The sequence below is a fragment of the Quercus lobata genome, chromosome 8, assembly GCF_001633185.2.
Source record: "Quercus lobata isolate SW786 chromosome 8, ValleyOak3.0 Primary Assembly, whole genome shotgun sequence".
Classification (NCBI taxonomy): Eukaryota; Viridiplantae; Streptophyta; class Magnoliopsida; order Fagales; family Fagaceae; genus Quercus; species Quercus lobata.
In genome coordinates, this window is record NC_044911.1 from 20,250,671 (window position 1) to 20,272,823 (window position 22,153).

At 34.0% G+C, this 22,153-nt stretch overlaps 3 protein-coding genes across 5 annotated transcripts; 2 read left to right on the top strand and 1 right to left on the bottom strand.

Annotated features, from left to right (window-relative positions):
- Window positions 1–856: 856 nt before the first annotated feature.
- LOC115955054 (putative pentatricopeptide repeat-containing protein At1g12700, mitochondrial) lies at window positions 857–9,290 on the top strand. 3 transcript variants are annotated; one of them, XR_004084018.1, is made up of 4 exons: window positions 857–1,758; window positions 1,848–2,911; window positions 4,499–4,564; window positions 9,115–9,290. XR_004084018.1 is itself a non-coding variant. In XM_031073091.1 (2 exons), the coding sequence occupies exons 1-2, from the start codon at window positions 1,334–1,336 to the stop codon at window positions 2,557–2,559; spliced, it is 1,137 nt and encodes a 378-aa protein (XP_030928951.1). In that variant the 5' UTR covers window positions 857–1,333; the 3' UTR covers window positions 2,560–2,965. The 3 variants fall into 3 exon arrangements, 1 of the variants encoding a protein (XP_030928951.1); XR_004084017.1 differs by lacking the exon at window positions 9,115–9,290 and having other exon boundaries at window positions 4,499–4,947; XM_031073091.1 differs by lacking the exons at window positions 4,499–4,564; window positions 9,115–9,290 and having other exon boundaries at window positions 1,848–2,965.
- LOC115956568 (F-box/kelch-repeat protein At3g23880-like) lies at window positions 8,299–8,931 on the top strand. Its single transcript, XM_031074901.1, has one exon. The coding sequence runs from the start codon at window positions 8,299–8,301 to the stop codon at window positions 8,929–8,931; it is 633 nt and encodes a 210-aa protein (XP_030930761.1).
- Window positions 9,291–15,585: 6,295 nt separating the features above from the next.
- On the bottom strand, window positions 15,586–21,140 carry LOC115957823 (trigger factor-like protein TIG, Chloroplastic). The gene is made up of 13 exons (XM_031076157.1): window positions 20,799–21,140; window positions 20,341–20,424; window positions 20,130–20,258; window positions 19,329–19,417; window positions 18,938–19,121; window positions 18,464–18,554; window positions 18,212–18,366; window positions 17,919–18,011; window positions 17,581–17,673; window positions 16,894–16,974; window positions 16,613–16,762; window positions 16,182–16,277; window positions 15,586–15,839 (listed from the first exon to the last, which is right to left on the bottom strand). Exons 1-13 carry the CDS (start codon window positions 21,090–21,092, stop codon window positions 15,762–15,764), a joined length of 1,617 nt encoding a protein of 538 aa, XP_030932017.1. The 5' UTR covers window positions 21,093–21,140; the 3' UTR covers window positions 15,586–15,761.
- Between the last annotated feature and the right edge of the window lie 1,013 nt (window positions 21,141–22,153).

Sequence of the window (22,153 nt, forward strand, 5' to 3'; positions counted from 1 at the left end):
TAGCTTTGGAACTGATAAACCTTCTATTGGAATTTCAAAAAAGTGGAGGTATGTTAAATTTTGATTACCATATGTTAAATTGTTTTTTTTTTTTTTACCTCATAATATCTCTTATAGTTAGTAATTTATTTGAATTCTCGAAACCTATATGTTCAGGCACGCATCTGTATGACAAAATGCCTAAAAGAGGTATTGACATTAAGAGTGTTTGGTTTTACATTGTAAATCTTTCATGAATTGGTATAATTTGGTGTTATACTTGATACTACTTTGGCAAAAAATTAAGTAGCTTGAAGAAGTAGGGAAAAGAGAAGAGCCTAAGAAAGGGAGGAAATACATTCTTGAAAAGTATTGGATAGAGCTTGAAGATATAAGCACAATTATATATTTATTCTATTTACTGGTTCTTTTGTAATACTTATTAAACCAAATGTAAGAGCATATTATGATTATTGTAATATATTATTTTATAATATTTGTATTTATCATTTTTAATATTACTTCATAATATTATATGTTTCATCTTATATTAGAGCCAATTAGATTTCAATAATTGAAATTTGAGAAATGTTTAAACCTTAACATGTTAACATTTGATTTAAAACAATCACATGCATCGCACGGATTAGCGACTAGTTTGTTTTATGATCCAATTTTTTTAATAAATAATTAAAATGCAGAACTAAATAGCCCATCAAGGCCCAATACATTTCGGACACGACATTGGCTAAACCCGCACATTTCAATCCTGTTTGGAAAAGACACAATCAGGAAGCCACACGACATGAGATGAGAGTAAAGCTATGTAAAACCCATTTTGTTTTGGTTTTGGTTTTTTTTTTTTTTTTTTTTTTTTTTTTTTTTTTTTTTTTATAACAACCCATTTTGGTTTTGGAACAACATCATGCAGAAGACGGAGATAGAGGCACAGAAAGAAAGAAAGAAAGTAGATAGTGAGAAAGTGCTTTTGCAACGGCCTCTGCTTTTTCTTTTTTCAGGAAAACAAATGGGTATGGCTTTTAAATCAACAAACTCTCTTGCTTTCTTGTTGAATCTTTTGGTTCCTTATTGTCATGTAAGCCTTCCGTTTCATGCCCTCACTTTTTGTACTCTTACTAATAATAATGCTACTAATACTAGTAGCAGTAGTAGAGAAAATGTGGAAATCCATAGTCAGAATCAGAATCAGTTCTTGAGATTTGTGAGAGATCAGTGCAAAACTGGAACCATAAGGAATCTTGATCATGCCTTAGGATTGTTTGATAGAATGCTTCACATGTGCCCTTTGCCTTTGGTTATGGATTTTACATAATTGTTGGGTGCAATTGTAAGAATGAAGCATTACTCTGTAGTCATTACTCTAATTAGACAAATGCGGTCATTAGGAATTGCTCCTGGTGTGTATTCTCTCACTATTATGATTAATTGCTTTTGCCACTTGAATCGGGTAGATTTCGGGTTCTCTGTCTTAGCAAGAATTTTGAAACTTGGTTACCAACCAAACCATATAACTCTGACCACTCTTGTAAAAGGGCTCTGTCTTCAAGGTAACATTTCTGGAGCTGTTAGGTTGGTAGAAGTAATGGAAAAGAATGGGTATGAACCTGATGCAATTACTTGTGCAACGATAATTAATGGTTTATGTAAGATTGGTGAGACTAATATGGCTATTAGGTTGCTCAGGAAGATGGAAGAAGGGAATTTCGAACTTGATGTGGTGCTCTATAGCACTATCATTGACAGTTTATGTAAGGAAAGGTTAGTAACTGAGGCTTTGAACCTTTTATCTGAAATGACGAATAAAGGCATTCAGCCAAACCTTGTCACTTACACAAGCTTAATTCAAGGCCTATGCAATTTCGGCTGTGGAGGGAGGTTGCTACTTTGTTGAATGAGATGACACAAAGGAAGATCATGCCAAATGTGCAAACCTTTAGCATATTGGTGGACACACTTTGCAAGGGAGGGAAATTGATGGAGGCAAAAGAAGTTTTTGATGTGATGATTCAAAGAGGCATTCAGCCTAACATAGTCACTTACAATTCTTTGATTGATGGGTATTGTTTGCAAAACCGAATTGATGAGGTAGTTAAGGCATTTAGTATGATGGTTGAGAAGGGTTGTTCACCTTGTATTTTTAGCTATAGCATATTGATCAATGCATATTGCAAAAATAAAAGAATTGATGAGGTAATGTGTGTTTTTCATGAAATTTTCAACAAGGGAATTATTCCTAATGTTGTGAGTTACAACACTCTTATAAGTGGGTTTTGTCGAGTTGGGAGTCCTCATATTGCACTAGGGCTATTTCATAAGATGCAAGCTTGTGGCCAACTTCCGAATTCCCAGACATATGCTATCTTGTTAGATGGACTTTGTAAGAACAAACAAATTGCTAAGGCGATGGAATTGTTTCAGCAGGTGGAGGACAAAACTTTGGGCCACTATATTGTGATTTATAATGTCTTGATTGGCGGTTTGTGTAACGCTAGGAAGCTTACAACTGCAGAGAACTCTTTTATAGTCTCACCTCCAAAGGATTGCAACCTAATGTTTTGACTTACACTATAATGATCAAAGGGCTTTGTGAAGAAGATTGATAGATGAAGCGGGCGATTTGCTTGAGAAAATGGATGGGAACGGTTGTTCACCTAACGATCGTACATATAACACAATTATCCAAGGGTTATTGAAACATAATGAAATAATTAAGGCCAGGAAATATCTCAAAATAATGGTTGACAAGGGTTATTCAGCAAATGCGGCCGTTGCAACCATGTTAGTTGACTTGCTATCTTCTAGTCAAGCTGATAAAAACATTCAAGAATTGCTTTAGGAGTTTGTGTGAAGGATTTTTAGCTTCTCAACATCAAGGGAACCTTTCATATTTTAACCCATCACAAGTCAATTTGTAAGTGACAAATATTTACTTCGAGTAAATTTTATAAGATGATGTTTATTTTTTTGTCTATGCTCAAGACTGTTCCTTTAACTGTTTGATGACTTGATCTTCCTTTGCAATATTGATATGCACTCATTTTGTTGCTTAGAAGTTAGAACTTATTTTCATTAATATTTATTTGAAAATAAGGCTGATGTGAAGTTAACGCTAAATGTTGTTCTCACCCATAAGGGTGCAACCTAGTGAATGGAGACTTGGGATAAGCTGTAGACCCAAACATTTTTTTTTTTTTTTTTTGGATAAGTAATAAGTTTTATTGATATCAAAAAAAGAACACCCTAGTACACAAGGAGTGTACAAGGGGTCAAACAATTCAAGAACAAAAATTACAAGAATCTAGGAAATCAAGAAAAGAAAAGAATGATTGGCTTCGCATAGCAGCCAACCAATCCAATAAAGTTCTAAAGAAAAATAGCTTGAGGTCTGGTATGGATCTCTCATTATCTTCAAAATACCTACTATTTCTCTCCTTCCAAAGGCACCACAATAAGCAATGGGGAAAAATCAACCATATATTCCCATTTTGATGACGACCAAACCTGCCTTGCCAACAAGTTAGAAGCCCCACAATAGATTGCGGCATAACCCAACTTACTCCAAATAAACCAAATACCATAGACCATAGATCCATAGCAACCAGACAATGAAGAAAAAGATGGTCAACTGATTCACTATTACACTTGCACATGTAGCACCAATCCAATACCCAAACCTTCCTTTTTCGTAAATTGTCAATCGTTAAGCATTTCTGTAAAGCAGCAGTCCAAACAAAGAAAACTACTCAAGAAGGAATATTTTGTTTCCAAATAATTTTCTAAGGAAAACAGTAGTCATTAGAGCCCACTAAAATACTATAATAATCCTTAACCATGAACCCTTCTTATCTCTATTAGGTTTCCAACACATCTTATCCTCACCAAGCCCCCTTACTGAAGAACTATATATGGTATCCATGAAACCCGACATAGCCTCTAATTCCCGAGCATGCACACCCCTAAAGAAACTTACATCCCAAAAGAAGTTGCTTCTTTGTCCTTTAACAAGAAGATTGGAAATTTAAATTGCATCTGGTACAAAAGTGACATGATGATTTGTTGATTTTGAAATCTATTGTCAATGTCTTTTATGACTTTGGTAGATGCTTTAATGAGGGGGCAGATCCCTGCAAGTTTATTTAAAAGAAAAAGAAACAGGAAAACTGTTTTCTATCCAGCAAGGAACAGAAGAATTGCTGACATAGGAGCTGGACTGGTGGTTGGAGAATATTCAATAAGCTGAGTTTGTTATTTTGAGGAGTTAATGAGTTTTAGCTCAAATGAAACTTCCTCCTCCTTTAATTATAGGATCGAGGGTAAAGTCTTGCTGTCTTGGGTTCAAGATCCACGGCATGTGTGTGTAACTTATCAATAAATAAAAAATTCTATTTTGAGGAACAGATGAGGCATTTTGTAATGCTAAAATTTAAGGAAGACTATATTTATTCAATAGCTTGTTTATGTAGCAGGTTACTTAACCTCTTATGATTGTTTATGTCAGGGGCTCTAACTTAATATTTCGGGTTATGGAATTTTCGGGAAGACTTACAGGAAGACTGGCCTTTAGGTGTGTTATATGGTCCTCTTGGGTGTGATACTCAAGAATACTAATGTATGCTAGGTTCATATATCTTTTTCTTTCTCACTACAGTGACCTTTATTATGTTCTAATCCTTAATCAAATCTAATCTATCACAGACAGCTAGTTTTCCAAATCACATGTGACCATCCATAGGCTACATTTTGTTAAAAATTGGATACAAGGCTCAATCCACATGTGGCCATCCAGCTTGGACCAGATATGCCAAAGACAATATTTGTTTGCCAAATGGGTGTTTGCCACATGTCACAAGAAAAGGGTCCTGAGCAGCTATAAAAGTAGGGAAAAATACTTTAGTTTGATGTTTTTATGAAATGATAGAAAGTTTGTTTGCAATTGGTGATACGATGTTTCTAAGTTGGTTGCTCATGATTGTTAAATTTATTATAAGCCGAAGACCAATAATATTTGTAAAGTTTGCTTCATTAGTTTTAGACTTTATATTCTTTCTACTAGTACTACACATATTCTGACATTTGATGGATTTGGCATACCTACAATTCCCTGTTACTTTTTTGAGCTGGAAAGCTCTTTAACATTCAAGTTCTTCAGCCTACTGTTTCAGCTTTTCAAAATATAAAACAATGGAGAGACAAAAATGTCCATTGTTGAAAATGACACCTGAGGTCCCTTCCATCTCTAAAGTAAAATATCCCCTCATTTTCTCAACTTCTCCCTCAATATCTCAGACACTCTCACCCTAACTGTCTTAGTCTCAATTCTCTGATTTCTCTCAGCTTAAATCAACATTGTGTCTCCGCCATTATTGCTGGAGATAAAGTTTGGCTCCAACCACCAATTGACATTAGTCCTTGTCATGTGCAATTCACATGATTCACTTAATCCAACCAACCAACCAAGTGAGTCATTTGCACATGACGGGACACATGTCATCTGCCTATTGGTGGTTGGAGCTTAAGGCTCCAAACATATTTGGAGCCAAACCTTTTCCTATAGCTTGTGAGTTTTTCTTTCTCTCTCATTTATTCCTCTCTTTGGATGAACTCCTAACCATCTCTCTGTGCAAATTGACGGACCACTGCTCTTAAAGAACTGTCACATAAGCCTGAAATCCACAATTCGCAACTCGGTGAAGTTAATTTTTTTGGTTTCATTTGTTCAGGCTTATGCTACCTATAGGATTGTGAATCTGTGATAAGAATTATGGTGGTGTTTTGCTTTTTTTTTTTTTTTTTTTTTTTTTTTTGGTTCAGCCTTATGAATTGATTGTTGAATGTTGATTGGAAGTTGGAGTATTTAACTTTGTTATAACAACCACATCTGAAATAAATAGGTTGAGAAGAATATAAATTATTTTTATTTTGCCTTTGCAGTCTGAAGGGAATTTATTCTTGTTACTTGTTAGATGTTTGGATCTTGCATTTACCAGCAAGGGGGCATTCTATATTTTGTACACTTAAAATTTTATGAATAGAGTCAGAAGGTTTAGGGAATAAGTGCTCTCAAATTCTTTTATTAGATGATACAGACACAGAGTATAATTTGAAATTCGGAAGTTTCTTTTACACACACACACATATATGTATATATATTTTTGGCAAGGCACTGCACATAGTGCATTTTGTTTTTAGTTGTTATGCCTGAAGTTTTAATATAGTAATCATTCAATTTTTTCTTATTCTTGGACATACTTAATGTTCAGCTCTTTTGGAAAATGAAACATCAGAATTTGATGACCTTGGATGCTGTCATTCTCCTACTTATCCATTTATAAGTGATTAAATAATGTGAAACTTGCATTCATGACTGTAGGGAAATTAAACAGGATTGCAGATTATTATGAGAAAAAAGAAAGGCTCCTCAAAGGTTGTTTGCTGTTTTAAATTATAATTCTGTTCTAACCAGGTTACAGATGTGGCTGTGAAGGTGGTTTCAGTATTAGGATTTAAGAGGATAGTAACACTTTGAACAGAGAGTGGTGTTATTTTCAAACTCATTATTGGTGCCTACTGGGTTCATTTCAATTTTAATTAATGAACGGTTTGATTGTTTTAATGGAAGCCACTTATGAGATATTGAAACAGACCATGGTTCTCCCACCAATACCATGGTTCCAAAATTCCAAAATGTTAATTGAAACAGATGTGGGGTTATACTCTAACTAGGTATTAACGTCTAGTATATTGACTAAATTCCAATGCAACTTTTTACTTGAATGTAAATAATTGATCTTAAATGAATGTCTACGGAGTAAGTGCAGTATGACTTTCTTAGATTTTGACTTGGTTTTTCTTTCTGTTTAGGCTTATTTATGTAAAACACTGTATACGTTTATGAATGTCTGGAGTATGACTTTCTTAGATTTTGACTTGGTTTTTCTTTCTGTTTAGGCTTATTTATGTAAAACACTGTATACGTTTATAAATGTCTGGAGTAATTGCAATATAACTTTATCAAGTTTTGCATGGCTTTTTTCTTCATTAGGCTTGCATAATTGCCATCGAACCCTTGAGAGGGCAAAGAGGCATTTAAATGTTGTTAACCACTTATCAAGAGGCTCAATGTGTATACAAGAAAACAATTTGAATGGGGAGAAGGATACTCTTAAGTGGTTCATTGGTATGCAATCTCTCTTCTCGAATAACACTGAATATTAAGAATGGCTTGGGCCACTTCAAATATTTTATATATGAAAGATTATGTATCCAAGTTAGTGGAAAATTCTTAATTGTGTGATACATACGATTGGTAATTTTAATGTTATATTGATATTGATGGTGGTTACGTAGTACATACCAAAAGGGGGGGGGGGGGAGTGTTTGTGGGGAGGGAACTATTGATTTTATTGGATTCGATTGTTTTAGTTATTTTTGGTGAATCAATTAAAAGGTTTCAGTCCATTATTGGGAATAACATTAAAAGTGCAACAAAGAGTCATTGGTCACATTAGGATAAATGAAAATTTTTTGAATTAAAAAAAAAAAGAAAAAAAGAAAAAAAAGGCTTATGACTTGTGAGACTAAAGGTGGCATATATAGGGGAAACGTACCTAGGTTTGAATAGACGATGAACGAATGATATGGAAAAAAAGGTTCTGTTTGATCTTCGACAAAAATAATAAGAAGAAGTAATTCTAAAATAAATGGGGTAATCGTAGAATGACCTCTCATCCCACACCAAACTTGGCTATTTTGTTGACTATGGCTAACTCATATATCTTGAATTAGGATAAATGGATAATATTTTCAATATATTAAAAAAAAAAAAAAAAAAAAAAAAAAAAAAAAAAACCAAGCCATGCCTACCTCTGAGAGACTGAGAGTAGTATGAGAGTATCCTTCAGAATTTCAGATATATGCAAACCCTTTATTGTTTATCCAAATAAAATAAAACCTTTATTTCTTTTGTAAAACCTGGAACTTCTTCGTCCACCTCCTTCTCTTCTTCCAAGACCCAACCGGGTTCGTGCATTGGACTTTACAGTTATGGAAAAAATGTGCACAAATTGACTTGGGACAACAACGAAGATTTATGCAAAAGCACCAAGTTTGACTTCCCTTTCAATAGCTGTATATTCCGTGTGGTGGCTACTTGTAGCGGCCTCGTCTGCATTACCACCAAATACACTAACAGTCTCTTTCTCTGGAACCCTTGCATTAGAAAGTTTGTGAAACTTCCTACACCTAATCTCAACTTCCAAACACACGGTTTTTGCAAACCGTCTTTAGGGTTTGGCTTTGATGATCATTGTAAATGATTACACAAAGAAAAGCTCTATATCCAAGGTTGAGGTTTACTCACTCGCCACTGATCAGTGGAAAATTGTTACTGCTTTGCCTCCATTTACTTTATGTGATTCTGACGAATCTGATCCACTGGCTTTTGTCAATGGGGCTGTGCATTGTGTTGCCAGGAAAAAGACTAAGAAGGAATCTATTAATTTTGTTTTGGTGTTTGATTTGGGAGACAATGTCTTCAGCGAGATAGCAATGCCAAAACTTTGGGATAAGCCCCGTGTAGGTGAGACCTTGGCGTGCCTATCTATTTCAGTGTATAGGAATTGCCTTGCATTGATTCAAGAGGAGCATTCTATTCATAGTCTCAATTTATGGGTGATGAAAGAGTATGCAGTTGTATCCTCATGGACCAAAGTTTTAACTTTTGATAATCAAGGAGACTACATACCAAGGGCAATAGGTTTTAAGAAGAGTGGTGAGGTTTTATTGGCAATGAAAACAGGACAATTCATCTCAGAATACTTTGATACCCAAAAGGTTAAAATACTTCAGATCAGTGGAAACCACACAATTGTTGATTCTTACGTTGAGAGTCTAGTTTTGCTTGACAAACCCAATCGTGCTGTTACTTACTAAGAAAAAAAAAGAAAGAAAAAAAAAAAACAGGCAAGATGCATTTCATAATTACCTTTATGGTTTTTCATTTTGTCCTTCATTTATACTTGCCGATTATAAGTTAGATATTTTTTTTTATTTTAGATATAAATATAAATTCTTTTGTTGATTGATTACATTAATTGTATGGATTTTATGTTTCAGTTATGTTAAAATTATTTGGAATACATCCAGAAGGACCTGAACAAAGAAGTCGAGAATCATTGTTGTATTTGGGATAAATGACTGCAGTAGCTGTTCAGCTTATATTAAATACAAACAATTTGGGTCATATACACTGAGCTCAAGGATCATATATGATTTTGGGAACTTCTTGTAAATTGTGGGTGAAATTTGTTAAAGATGTTTTCAGTTGCTAATGGTAGCTCCTTTTCTATATTTACCTTTTCTGATGTTTCTTTTGCTCTTCATTTTATTTTTCTTTTCCCTCTTCTCTTTTGTTATTGAAAATCAGATAAATTAGATGTTAACTGTGTTGCAGATTTTTCATATGTTGTTGTCACCATTTTGTGGAAGTCACTTTCTTATCACTATATGTTCTGTTTTTCTTCTTTCTTTTAGCTCTTATATGATTTCCAGCCTTCTTTTTTTTTTTTTCTTCTTTTTTTCCATTTTGAGTTTGTTGGCCGATGCATGGAGTTACCACTTTGTTCCTATAATTCTGCAAAATTTGTTGATTTTCCTCCCTTCGTTCTTTTTTGAAATGTAGCCTTTATTCGAGCTTTATATTCCATCCAGAACTATATTTAAGCCTTTCATCATAATGTATATATCAAGCAAGAGAATTCTGTTTCTCTTATGCTCTCACTGTGCAACATTTTTTTTTTTTTGCTTTAATCTATTTGCCTTACTTTTTCTTTTAGAGTTTTGTTTATATAATCATTCGTAAATAGACTTAATATGAGGTTTCGAAGCTTTGGTTGAACTCCAAAGGAATCAGCTCTAAAGTCTAGATCTTGAAAGAAACTGTTGCAGTCATTCTAATATACGTTCATTAAGTTGGTAACAAACTAAAGCATTCCATATAAGATCTCATATACCATTTCCATTTCATGTTTTAGTACTTGTACCCCCTTTTCAGGTTTCTAAATCGTTGCGTTGATTATTAGCATTTAGTTGCAAATTGAATGTTTGAATTACAGTCACAGCTATGCTTCAAATCACTATGTTACCTGGTCTTGTGGTTTGCCAAGACCAATGTTCTTGAACATATTATGCATAAACTCTACAGGTAAAAGTGATGCAAGATCACATACCCTTCAAAGATCATTAGCTATAGTTTTTCCCTCTCTTTGTTTGTTAAATGGAACATCTTTAGTTTTAGTTTTAGTTTTTATTTTTATTTTTAAGGGGTGTATTATTTAGATATGAAGAGTTTATACAACAACTAGTGCAAACCATAGCTGGTACAGAGTCTATAGGTCCCTATATTTCCCATATCCCATACATAAGGTATATACACATAAGATGGGCAGGTGTCGTAGATTATCAAAAGATCCTACTATTGGTGATCCGTTTTTGCCAACGCGTCCGCATATCCATTAGCTTCTCTGAAGATATGATGTACCTGGATGGTCCAGTCGTGTGCCATAAGACTCCTGCAGTCAGAAATAAGGGGAAAAACATCAGGTGAAATATCTTTATCAGTAGTTAACCAATTTAATATCAACATAGAGTCCATTTCAAGGTGAACAAATTTAATGCCCAGATTCCATGCCAATATAAGTCCCTGCCGAACAATTCCTAATTCTACAATATTATTTGTGGTAATACCCATATTTAGTGAAAATCCCGCCACCCAAGATCTAGAGAGGAATTGTAATATCCCACCTGCTCCAGCTTTGCTAGGGTTACCTACCGAGTTCCCATCTGTATTTATGGCCTGTTTGGATGGAGGGAGGAAGGAGGAGGAGGAATTGTGAGGAGTAAAGTAAAGTTGGTTAAAAATAAGTTAATTTTGTATTAAATACTTAAATCTACTTTACTCTACTCTACTCCTTTTCCCTCTCCCTCAATTCAAATGGACCATTAATTTCAAAAAAGGCAATACTGGGGCGGTCCATTTCACAAGCCTAGGAATCTTAAAAGACAAATTTCGTAGCAAGGTAAAAAAATTCTATAGCATGTTGGACAACCTTATAAATAAGATGAGATTGGGAAGAGGAGTGATTATTAAAGATGTGATCATTTAGAGCAAGCCATAATTGCCAACAAAGAAATGAGAAGAAAATCTTCCAAGGGATTTGCTAGCCTTGGAGGAGAGTATCGGACTTTGAATTCATAATTAACCATTCTTGGAGAGGTAGGGAAAAGAATTCAAGAGGCAATATCCCTGGTGAACAGATCCAAACATCCTTAGCACATGGACAGTTGCGAAGCACATGGATAGTGGTTTCCGGATTGTTACACCTAGGGCAGTTAGCACTAACCTCAGACCGAGAAAATGACAAGTATTGTCGGGCAGGTAACTAGGGGTGGCAAATGGGCGGGTTTGGTCATAAATGGGTTGGGTCATAGATGGGTTGGGTGTATAATTACCCATTTATCCATTTATAACCCGTTTATATATAAATTAATTATCCATTACCAACCCAATCCATTTATGACCCAACCCAAAATACTTCCAAAACCCAAAAAAATGGTCAAAATACCCTCGAAACCCAAAAAATGGCCAAAATACCCCCGAAACCCAAAAAATGACCAAAATATCCCAAAACCTAAAAAATTACCAAAAGACCCCGGAAACCCAAAAACTGACCAAAATACCCCCAAAACCTAAAAATGACCAAAATACCCCCAAAATCTCAAAAAATACCAAAATACCCTCGAAACTCAAAAAATACCAAAATACCCCCCGAAACTCAAAAAATACCAAAATACCCCCGAAACTCAAAAAATACCAAATACCCTTGAAACCCAAAAAATGACCGAAATACCCTCGAAACTTAAAAATGACCAAAATACCACTGAAACCTAAAAAATTACCGAAATACCCCAAAACCTAAAAATTACCAAAATACTTCTGAACCCTAGAAATTTACCGAAATAACCCTAAAACTAAAAGATGACAGAAATGCCCTCGTAACTTAAAAAATGGCTAAAATACCCTTAGAATCTAAAAGATGATCAAAATAACCCTGAAACCTAAAAAATTACCGAAATTCCCTCGAAACCTATAAAATGAATGAAAGACTCCTAGAACCTTTAATTTGTCAAAAATATCCTTGAAACATCCAAAATACCCTGAAACCTCTATTTATTTCGGTAATTTTAGATGTTTCAGGTGTATTTTGGTCATCTTACATGTTTAGGGGCATTTTGGTCATAGTTTGGGTTTCAGGGGTTTTTATCGATCATTTTTTTAGGTTTTGGGGTTATTTTGGTCATTTTTTTTAGGTTTTTGGGGGTATTTCAATCATTTTTTAGATTTCAGGATATTTTGGTTATTTTTTTAGGTTTCTGGGGTATTTCAGTTATTTTTTAGATTTTAGAGGTATTTTGGTAATTTTTTAGGTTTAGGGAGTATTTTGGTAATTTTTTAGGTTTAGGGTGTATTTTGGTAATTGTTAGGTTTTGGGGGTATTTTGGTCATTTTTTTTGGTTTTTGGGGTATCTTGGTCATTGTTTTAGGTTTTGGGGTTATTTTAGTAATTTTTTAGGTCTTGGGGTATTTTAATCATTTTACAGGTTTTAGAAGTATTTTGGTCATTTTTTAGGTTTCAGGGGTATTTTTGGTAATTTTAAGGTTTCAAAGGTATTTCGGTCATTTTTAAGGTTTAGGGGGTATTTTGGTCATTTTTTAGGTTTATTTTTGGATATTTTGGACATTTTGCTCATGTTAGAGGTTTTGGAGGTATTTTTCCCATTTTGTGGGTTTTGGGGGTATTTTGGTCATTTTTTGGGTTTTGAGGGTATTTTGGTCAGTTTTTGGGTTTTGGGGATATTTTGGACATTTGAGAGGTTTTGGGGGGTATTTTGCTCATTTTAGAGATTTTGGAGGTATTTTGGTCATTTTGTGGGTTTTGGGAGAATTTTGGTCATTTTTTGGGTTTCGAGGGTATTTTTGTCATTTTCTGGGTTTTTGAGGTATTTTGGTCATTTTTAGGTTTTAGGGGGTATTTTAGTCATTTTTTGGGTTTCAGAGGTATTTTGGTTATTTTTTGGGTTTTGGAAGTATTTTGGTCATTTTTTGGTTTTCAGAGGTATTTTGGTTATTTTTTAGATTTTGGAGGTATTTTGGTCATTTTTAGGTTTTAGAGGTATTTTGGTCATTTTTTGGGTTTCAGAGGTATTTTGGTAATTTTTAGGTTTTGGGGGGTATTTTGGTCATTTGCTTGGTTTTGGGGGTATTTTGGTCATTTTTTTGGTTTTGGGGGTATTTTGGTGATTTTTAGGTTTTGGGGGGTATTTTGGTCATTTTTTAGGTTTCGGGGGGTATTTTGGTCATTTTTTGGGTTTTGGTAGTATTTTGGTTATTTTTTAAGTTTCAGGAGTATTTTAGTCATTTTTTAGAAATTTAGATTTTATGTTGTTTATTTAAATTTTAGATGGATTTAGCGGGTATTAGTGGGATTATCCATTTAGACTCATCTAATTAAATAACCAAATGGGTCTTTACCCATTTAACTTAAATATTCAAATGGGTTGGGTTAAGAGTTATCCAAATAAGGTGGATAATGAGTGGGTTCATGGATATGGATAAAAATTGACATCCCTACAGGTAACCAATCCTGCATTTGCATAGACTTCCAATTGAATACCTGTAATTTCTTCCCGTTGGTAGAGAAATTTGGAAGCCAGCCTGACCAAGCAGATGCCATTATCTTGGCCCCAGACAAATAGGAAAGCTGCGCCACGGGTGGTCCTAAAATGATATTTTGAAGATGTGGTGGGATGGGAAAAGGAAGGTCGTCAAAATGCCACATATGATCAACCATAAGTAAGCGAACTAACCTCAACTCCTCGTCCGGTAACATGGGGCCAATAATATGGTCTCTCAGGGAGCCTTCCGGAAGCCAAGTATCCTTTCAAACTCGAATCGAGTGACCATTCCCAATAACCCATTTCATACCTTTCCTGAGCTCTTGAAGACCGATGTACTTTAGTTTTCTAGTTGTTGATGAAGCAATTAATAGTTACAAGTTATAGCTTATATTCTCAATTTAATAGTATTAGAAATCGGATTGGTTTTGATCTATGTGCCCCAACCAAAAAAATGGATGCAAGAGTTCACTTTGCATGTGTCTCCCTTAGTAAGCTCTCTTGACACTTAATTTCGGCAAAAATAGTCAAATACCACTATTTTTCGAAACACTAATATTTAGGAATTTACCACATTTTTTAAACTCGAGTTTTTGAAACTCAAGTTTAACATGGAACTCAAGTTTAAGAAAATCGAGTACCATAAAAAATGCTAGACAGAACCCAATTATGTGGAACTTGAGTTCGTTGCAATGTGTTACTCAAGTTTAAGACACTCAAGTACCATGTAAGAACAATTCCCAATTCCCATAGCACTCACACAGTCACAGTTGTCAACTTATCTCCCAAAATCGCACACCTTTCTATCTCTTTTAATTTTTAATTTTTTCAACTTCTATCTATTTTTTTTTTTTTTTCCTCATTGGCTTCCAGTTTTGTTTCTTATTCTTCCAGTTTTCTCATTGGCTTCCAGGTGTGGGTTTCTCTTTTTTCTTTCTTTTGTCAGGGTCACGTGGGATGGGAGATAAGTCAACAATTGTAAAAAGGTAGTGAAAAAAGTAGCGAAAGATTTTGAAACACAGGCAATAAGTTTTATATCACAAGGAACTCGAGTTCAATAAACTCGAGTTCCAAGTGGACTTTTTTAAGAAACTCGAGTTTCAAAAAATGGTAGATTGCTAAATATTTCTCAAACAGTGGTAAAACACTAATAATTTCAAAAAATAGTGATATTTGTCTATTTTTGCCCTTAATTTAATTTCTTGATTCTTGATCTCCCCATCATTCCTTACCATACCATTGTTTTGTTCCAACCAATCATTTCTTTTTAACTAATTTATTTTCTATTAATTTTCTATTACTCTTGGTACCAATATTTCTAATTCATTCCATCTTTTGCCCATAACTAAAAAAAAAAAAATTACTCTCTTTCTCTTTACTGTTGGCACATCTTTCTAATTCATTTCATATTTTTGCCAACAACAAAAAAGGTAATTAATCTCTTTCATTCCTTCTTTGATTTTATTCTTTTTGTTGGTGGATTTTTCTTTGTTGTTATCATCTATGCAGTGGCCAGTGGGTTTCTAATTCTTTCTTGCATCTGTCCTTCGGGTTGATTTCAATTTCTTTCTTTGATTTATAAATTTTTTTTTTTTTTTAAATTCAACTTCTTTCTTTGATTTATAAATTTTTTAAATTCTTTTTCTATATTCTGGATATGGAGAGAAAAAAATTGGTTTTGATGGAATTTGGGGTATTGAAGTGTTGATTCAAAATTTTTTTTTTTTTCTCTTTATACAAAACTTTCGGATTAACAACTAGTTTTCAACAAAATCCTAAACGTAACACAGTAAAAGTGTAGGAAGAATAAATTCATCCTAGATAAAAATAATAACAAGATTAACTGAAAGAATCTAACAAAAAATGATGATATGCATACGATCAGTTTAAAATTTTGAATGTTGTGGAGCGTCCAAAACTTGACATAGTTATCTTTTTATGTATGTGTTCATTACAAAATTCACAGAACTGACACTTTCTAGCAATCTTGAATATACTTTGTAAAATAATTGTCCTGTTCTCTCTCTCTCTCATCTGGTTATATACTGAATCTCTGCATGTTCTCTCAACCATTCAAGCACCTTTGCTCCCTCTAGTATCTCCTGTACCTACACAATTTCAGAGGGAAAATTTGTTCATTGTTAATAGTCCTTAAAATTCTCCTACCCAGCATTAGGGCCAAAGGTTATATATAAGCCAGAAAAGAAAAAAGAAAAAAAATGAAGATCAATTTTACAGAAATATCAAAAACACAGAAGCACAGTGCAGATCAATGCTAGTAGAAGTACTTCAACTCTATTCTTTGCTCCAATAGTATTGTTGTAAACTAACTGTTATATGTTGTCCTTTGACCTGTTGGGGAATCCCTAGACAGGCCTTTGTGAAGGCTTTAACGATAACAGCATTGGCTTATAAAAAAGGTTTAGCCAAAAGGAAAGTAGTAATAGTACCTGTTCCCTCACCCTCTCCTCATCGTATTCTTGTTTTTGACGTTTAAATTCAGTAATAGAGTTCTCAACCTCTTTCACAAGCTCATCAGTTGAAAACTGCAAAACAAGCAATTAAGATATTCACATAGTTGTAAAAAGCAATGTATTTTCAATAAAGCAAGTGATGCTTCTCTTTTAACCAGCAAGTAAAATTTATTCTAAGGAAAAAGAAAAAGATGATTCTGATAAGATCAATTGCAGCCCCACAGACCCTTCTTCCTACAGTCTGGTTAATCCATGCAACACAATAGGAAGAATCAAAGTCATGAGCAGAAAGATAACATAAATTCACAAAAGATGTCGAACCCAAAATTTTGAGACTTAATTGCTGTTTTGTTGTCATGCATTCACAGAAGTTGAAAGAAAAATTATCTTCTATTGTAGATGTATACCTGCAAATTTTCACGTTTATATATATCTCCAACTGCAAGATTCTGTTTTATTACATTCAATATGTTCTCCTTCTGGTTTTCAAGATACTCATTAACTGCCTTTGGGCTTGACAGAGAAGCCAATTGTTGTTCATTCAGTTTCATATTTGCCTGTGCCACGATAATACTAGAATAAGTACCAATACACAGAACTGAGAAAATGAGAGAGAGTTGAAACCAAAACATGCATATGAAGGTAGATTTTTGGAACCCTAGTAATAGATATTGATGCAAGTACCAACCTGTATCTGTAGAAGTTTGGCTCCATAAAACTGCCTACCTTGTTCTTCAAACAAGGATTGAGGAATATCAGCCTCTACCATCTAAAAACACACACACAAATATGTAAAAAAAAAATCATAATTATAAATAAATAGGGATATGGTTCAAAAATAAATTCATGATTTATTAATCATATTCTTCTACCAGGATGAACTGAGTGATAGATTTAATTATTATCAATTCAAGTTGTCAATAGACAGGGCCACAACATGGGTCCCATCAAAATATGTCCTGACATGCTGTCAAAAGAGAGGATCATAATAATAAAGTAAAGTCTAATGATTGGTACATTATCTTTCTCACATGATAATTCTTTAGTTTCTATATCATGTATGGACTGTGGATCCATTAAAAGATAGATCATTTGGATAACATTAATGAGCCTACTCACAAGAAAATCATCCAATAAGGTTTCTCTCTCTCTCTCTCTCTATTCATTTTCTTAATTAGTAAACAAATGTTAGAAAGAGAAATTTTCCTAAAAAGTTCTCGCAACATAGGCCAAAAACAGTTAAAACACACAAAATTCTGTTTTGTTTATGCATTTCGATAATACAAAGCCATGTACAGACAATGTTCAGAAAGCAAGAACCAATCAGAAACCACAAATGAATTCAATTTCAAAGATGCTTTTTTTGAAGACTCACCTTTTGAAGCTGGTCTAGAATCACATTATCTGTTGCTTGTTCTCTTGCTGTTTGCTCCACTTCTAGACATCTCTGAAACAATGATTCCTTGACCTGAAGATTTGAACAACATAAAATGTTATATTTTAGAGATAATTGGATAGGATATTTAAATTTTGGGGGGGGGGGTGGAAATTAAGAGTATATATGATGAGTACACAAGGGTTCCAATGAGCTCTAGCTAAAATTACATCTTCTATCCTTGTAAGAACAAAGTGAAGGATAATTTGTTGGTTTAAGACCCACTGAGTTCGTGAGTAATTACCAATATAAAAAAAGTGTAAGTGCACAAGGGTTACCTGGTTCAGAGTGGTGCACCCAGTAAGCAGCTTCTCAGCAAGGGAGTCATCCAACTCAGGTAAGTCTCTGTAAAACAGTTCTTTGCATTCAACCTAAAAAAGAATATATAAAAAATTTCACATTTTGCTAAGCTCAGTACAATGAGCATATATAGATTACTACAGAAAACAATTAACAAATTTTTTAACAGGCTGAAAGGCTAAAAAGAACTAAAGAACTGCAATATCGTTTCATCATTCATGTATATGTGTGTCTTTATTTTATAATTGGAATTTTTTTAAATGATACTCACAGTAAATTGTGCATGAACACCACGAAGATTTTCTTGTTTCCATGATTCAGGGAATACAAGTTGAAATGACTTTGTTTCACCTCGTTTAATTCCTATAATTGAATCTAGGAAACCAGGAAGTACTTTGTCACCATCTTCTGTATCAAAATGAAAACCTGCAGGTAGAACATAGAGTTGAGGGAGGAAATGCTCAAGATGCTTTTACAAATGAGAAACTAACAGAAGTGTAATCTTCAGTGCATACTGGCAGACCTTTACTCTCTGCAGAAGGAATCTTTTGAACATTCGACTCATCTTGATCAACTTTTGTTGCTGATATATCAAGGACTGCAACATCACCAATCTGTGGAAGGTTCAAAATTTTTTTTTTGATAAGTGGAAGGTTCAAGTTTTTACAATTTACATAACTCATATGAAAAGAAGTCCCCCAACAGGGGAAAAGAATTATGCTCAAAGGATAAAAGATTAAATCATGAATTTCTTTCTATGGCATCAAGAACTGCAATTTAACAATTACAACATGATTACTACACAGGGAAATTTGGACAATTGATGCTGGCTAAACATTTTTTCATTCATCTTTTGACAGGATGTAGGAGTAGTTAATTTCTTTTAAACCAAATTAGCCATGAAGCTGTTAATCAATATGGTTATAAAAATGAAACTAAGGGCAAAAAGCAACAAGTTATATGCTTATGAGACTAGAGTAACTTTAACTTGAGTTACCTGTAGTCCTCTATCAGTTACAATCCTCATTGAACCAAGTGACTTGTGACGGCGTCTCAGTTCTTGTTCAGAAGCTCTGCTAGCATCTATGTCACTGTCTATTTCAACAACAATCTTCAAGTTCTTGTACCCATTCTCAGGAATCCATTTGACTTGAGGTGCTACATCAACAATGACATCATATCTATAGCAAAAGTCAATTAGCAATCATGATCCATGAAATTGCATGCTGAGTCATTCACTGTTTACTTCTATCATTCTCCTCAATATGTGTGTGTGTGTGTGTGTGTGTGTGTGTGTGTGCGCATGCCCCTCCTTCTAAGATACAATGAAAGAAAATGGTAAGAGCATGCAAATGAAATGTAGCTTAAAAGATGTATACACGACAAACCTAAGAGAGTTGAGAGAAGAATAGGTCTGCTCCATTTCAGAAAATTTGGTTACAATGCGGACTGAATCTCTCAAAGCCCTTCCTGTCACCTATAAAGTAAAAGAAAATCAAGAGTTCAATTAACATGCCTAATAAAATGATCAATGTAGTACCAATGAGCTCTGCCTTGAATGGCATTCTTCCTTCCACAAGAATTACGAGGTCGTGGGTTGAAAACCCACCTGGTGCATGTGTAACTTACCAATTAGAAAAATAAAGAAAAAGAAAATGATCAAAGGTAAGTATCTTTGGCTCCAATAATCTACATAATCAAAACTAGTTGTAGAATAAATGCTGCAAAGATGTAAACTCTTTCTTGTAGAATAAGGCTCAGTTCAAGTCCTTATTGGAAAGGTAATACACAGTCAAAAGGGATTTCTGGTTTTGAAAGCTGATACAACTTTCATAGGCTTTTGTAAGTGATAAATTGTTTTCTTTCAGGGGATGAGGAATGTAGAATACAAAATGTGCTGCGTATTTTTTTTATAGAAATTTTGAAACTGTTGTAAATAAGTTACAGATCATGGACCATCTAATATATCTATTTTAAACGGATCCCCTCAACTCCTATTATACAGAACTTGAAACAACAAATGAGAATTTGCAAATTCCAGTATCAATGCAAGCATCTATATCAATATAAACATAATGAACTGAAGTGAACCCAAAGAAAATTAAAGGTTAAATGAAAAATATTACCCTAAAATAAATTAAATAAAAAAAATAAAAAAAAAGAGTAACCGGATGTTACTTTCCACATACTGAGGACATGGCATGTGGAAGTGTCCTTTTCAAGATAGATTCAACAGTAGCCTTTTGGACATTTTTCTTCCCGACATAACTTATAAGAATACTCTCGGGAACTTCCTTTCCCGGGCGAAATCCAGGGACCTAATTACACAAAAAACCAGTATTAGAACATATAACCACATCCTTGTTCCACAGGCTAAAACATGTATCTTCCCAAGAGCACCTTGGCTTGCTTCATGAACTCATTTAAGACCCTACTGTAGCAGTCATCGCATACAGCTGGTGGAACCTGTACACTCAACCTAACCTGCACAAAGAGAGATACATATTAATACAGATTTTTACTAATTTCAACTTTCTCAATTACACAAATGCAAAAATGTAGTTCTCAAAAGTAATTGAAAGACCAAAAAAAAATGAAGCATTTGAAAAAAAAAAAGACGAACCCGGTTGAATTAAATAACTACTAATATACTTGGAAATTGTAAGTGCTTAAAAAGGAAAAACTCAAACAAAAGAGAGAGGCCTAGCGTTTTTAGCTCATCAGAGAAAACAATAAAGACCCAATTGAACAAAACCAAGTAAATATTAAAGAAATGATAATTATACAAAGAAAAACAACCACCGATTATCTGGGAAAACATGAGAGACAATGAAGTAACTAAAAAAAAAAAAACTCACGCTGCAATTGGGTTCTTGGGTCTCCTTGACCTCAATATCTGCTGGAAGCTGATCTTTTTCATTGCCAGTAGCGACTGAAGAAGAAGCTGAAGCGGTGAAGCGAGAGGGGTTTGGAGGTGATTGAAGTTGAAGGAGGTGGAATTGGCGGGAAGGAGAGGCAAGCTTGAGAAAAGTGAAGGGTCTGTGAGTATGGTTGAAATGGAGAAGTGGGTTTCTGAGAGAATTGTGAGAGGGTCGAGATGGGTTCAAGTTGAGGACCCTTGTAGTTGTAGTGCTACTGAGACACAGCTCCATTGTTGGACTTTGCTAGTTGCTACAACAATAGGATAGAGAGAGAGAGAGAGAAAGACAGAGACATTAATATAGGATAATTCGTTTTGAGGGACAGTTTTTGGTTATTTTTACGGTAAACGACTGTAGTTGGTTTGCTGACGACAAGATTCGATCATATTCATGGGTCGTTTTATCATTTATGGATGATTATAGTTATAGAGGGGCTTTGGCAACAAAGTTGTAGATCATTAACATTGGGCATGCGAAAATAGTCCAAATACCAAAATAAAACGTCAACATCTAGCGTGCTATAGCTAAATTTTTTAGCTTAAGCTAAACATAAAAAATAAAAATAAAAGTTTGTTTTATATTCAATTTTATGCGTAAAGAAATAATATTTAAATTGAATGGTAAAATAATAGAGTATGAGATATAGAGTGTATTGTTAAGTGGCATATTAAGATAAATAAAATGATTTTTTATGGTATGTTAAATGCTAAATTTTTTAACAGACCAAATGTAAATGCTCTTAAAAGAAACAATGTTACAAAAAAATATTTTAAAAACTTTTTAAATCAAGAAACTTTACAAGATGGATAGGAATGTACAATGTATTTTTGAAATCTTTATATTTCATAGCTTATGGAAAATATATTTTTGCAAATTTCTTGTGTGTTTTAAAAAAATTTTAATTGTATAAAAAAATTTTTTAATTTCCTGAAATATATTTTGTATTTCCCATTAATGTTTTTTGAGTCAAAATGAGAATCACCAAATTAAAGATCTCATTTTGCATTCTAATATTGTTTTAAAGTTATAGTCCAAACTACTCCAAAGACTCTCTATTTTTCTTTTTGTCAATTTCTTTCTTTATAATGTTTTCTTTTTTCAACCAAGTTCACAACCAGCCAAAAACCCACATGCGTTGCAAGTTGCAACACACAACGGTTCGCGGCAACCTGAAGCTCAAATCCCCACCAAATCAGTCACCCACCACAATCATCATTAAGTAACCACAGAGACCTTATATAATTCTCAGCTACGATGACCCAAGAGAGAGAAGCCATTGAGTAACTACCAAC

What these genes read in the sequence shown, in the direction of transcription:
- LOC115957823 (XM_031076157.1), bottom strand. Translation starts at nt 21,092, where the DNA reads ATGGAGCTGTGTCTCAGTAGCACTACAACTACAAGGGTCCTCAACTTG. An exon ending in TAACTGATAGAGGACTACAG is followed by an intron (nt 18,555 to 18,937) that starts GTAACTCAAGTT and finishes AACCTTCCACAG; the next exon opens with ATTGGTGATGTTGCAGTCCT. An exon ending in TTCTAGACCAGCTTCAAAAG is followed by an intron (nt 16,975 to 17,580) that starts GTGAGTCTTCAA and finishes GTGTGTTTTTAG; the next exon opens with ATGGTAGAGGCTGATATTCC.
- LOC115955054 (XM_031073091.1), top strand. Translation starts at nt 1,334, where the DNA reads ATGAAGCATTACTCTGTAGTCATTACTCTAATTAGACAAATGCGGTCA. An exon ending in GACAGTTTATGTAAGGAAAG is followed by an intron (nt 1,759 to 1,847) that starts GTTAGTAACTGA and finishes GCTTAATTCAAG; the next exon opens with GCCTATGCAATTTCGGCTGT.
- LOC115956568 (XM_031074901.1), top strand. Translation starts at nt 8,299, where the DNA reads ATGATCATTGTAAATGATTACACAAAGAAAAGCTCTATATCCAAGGTT.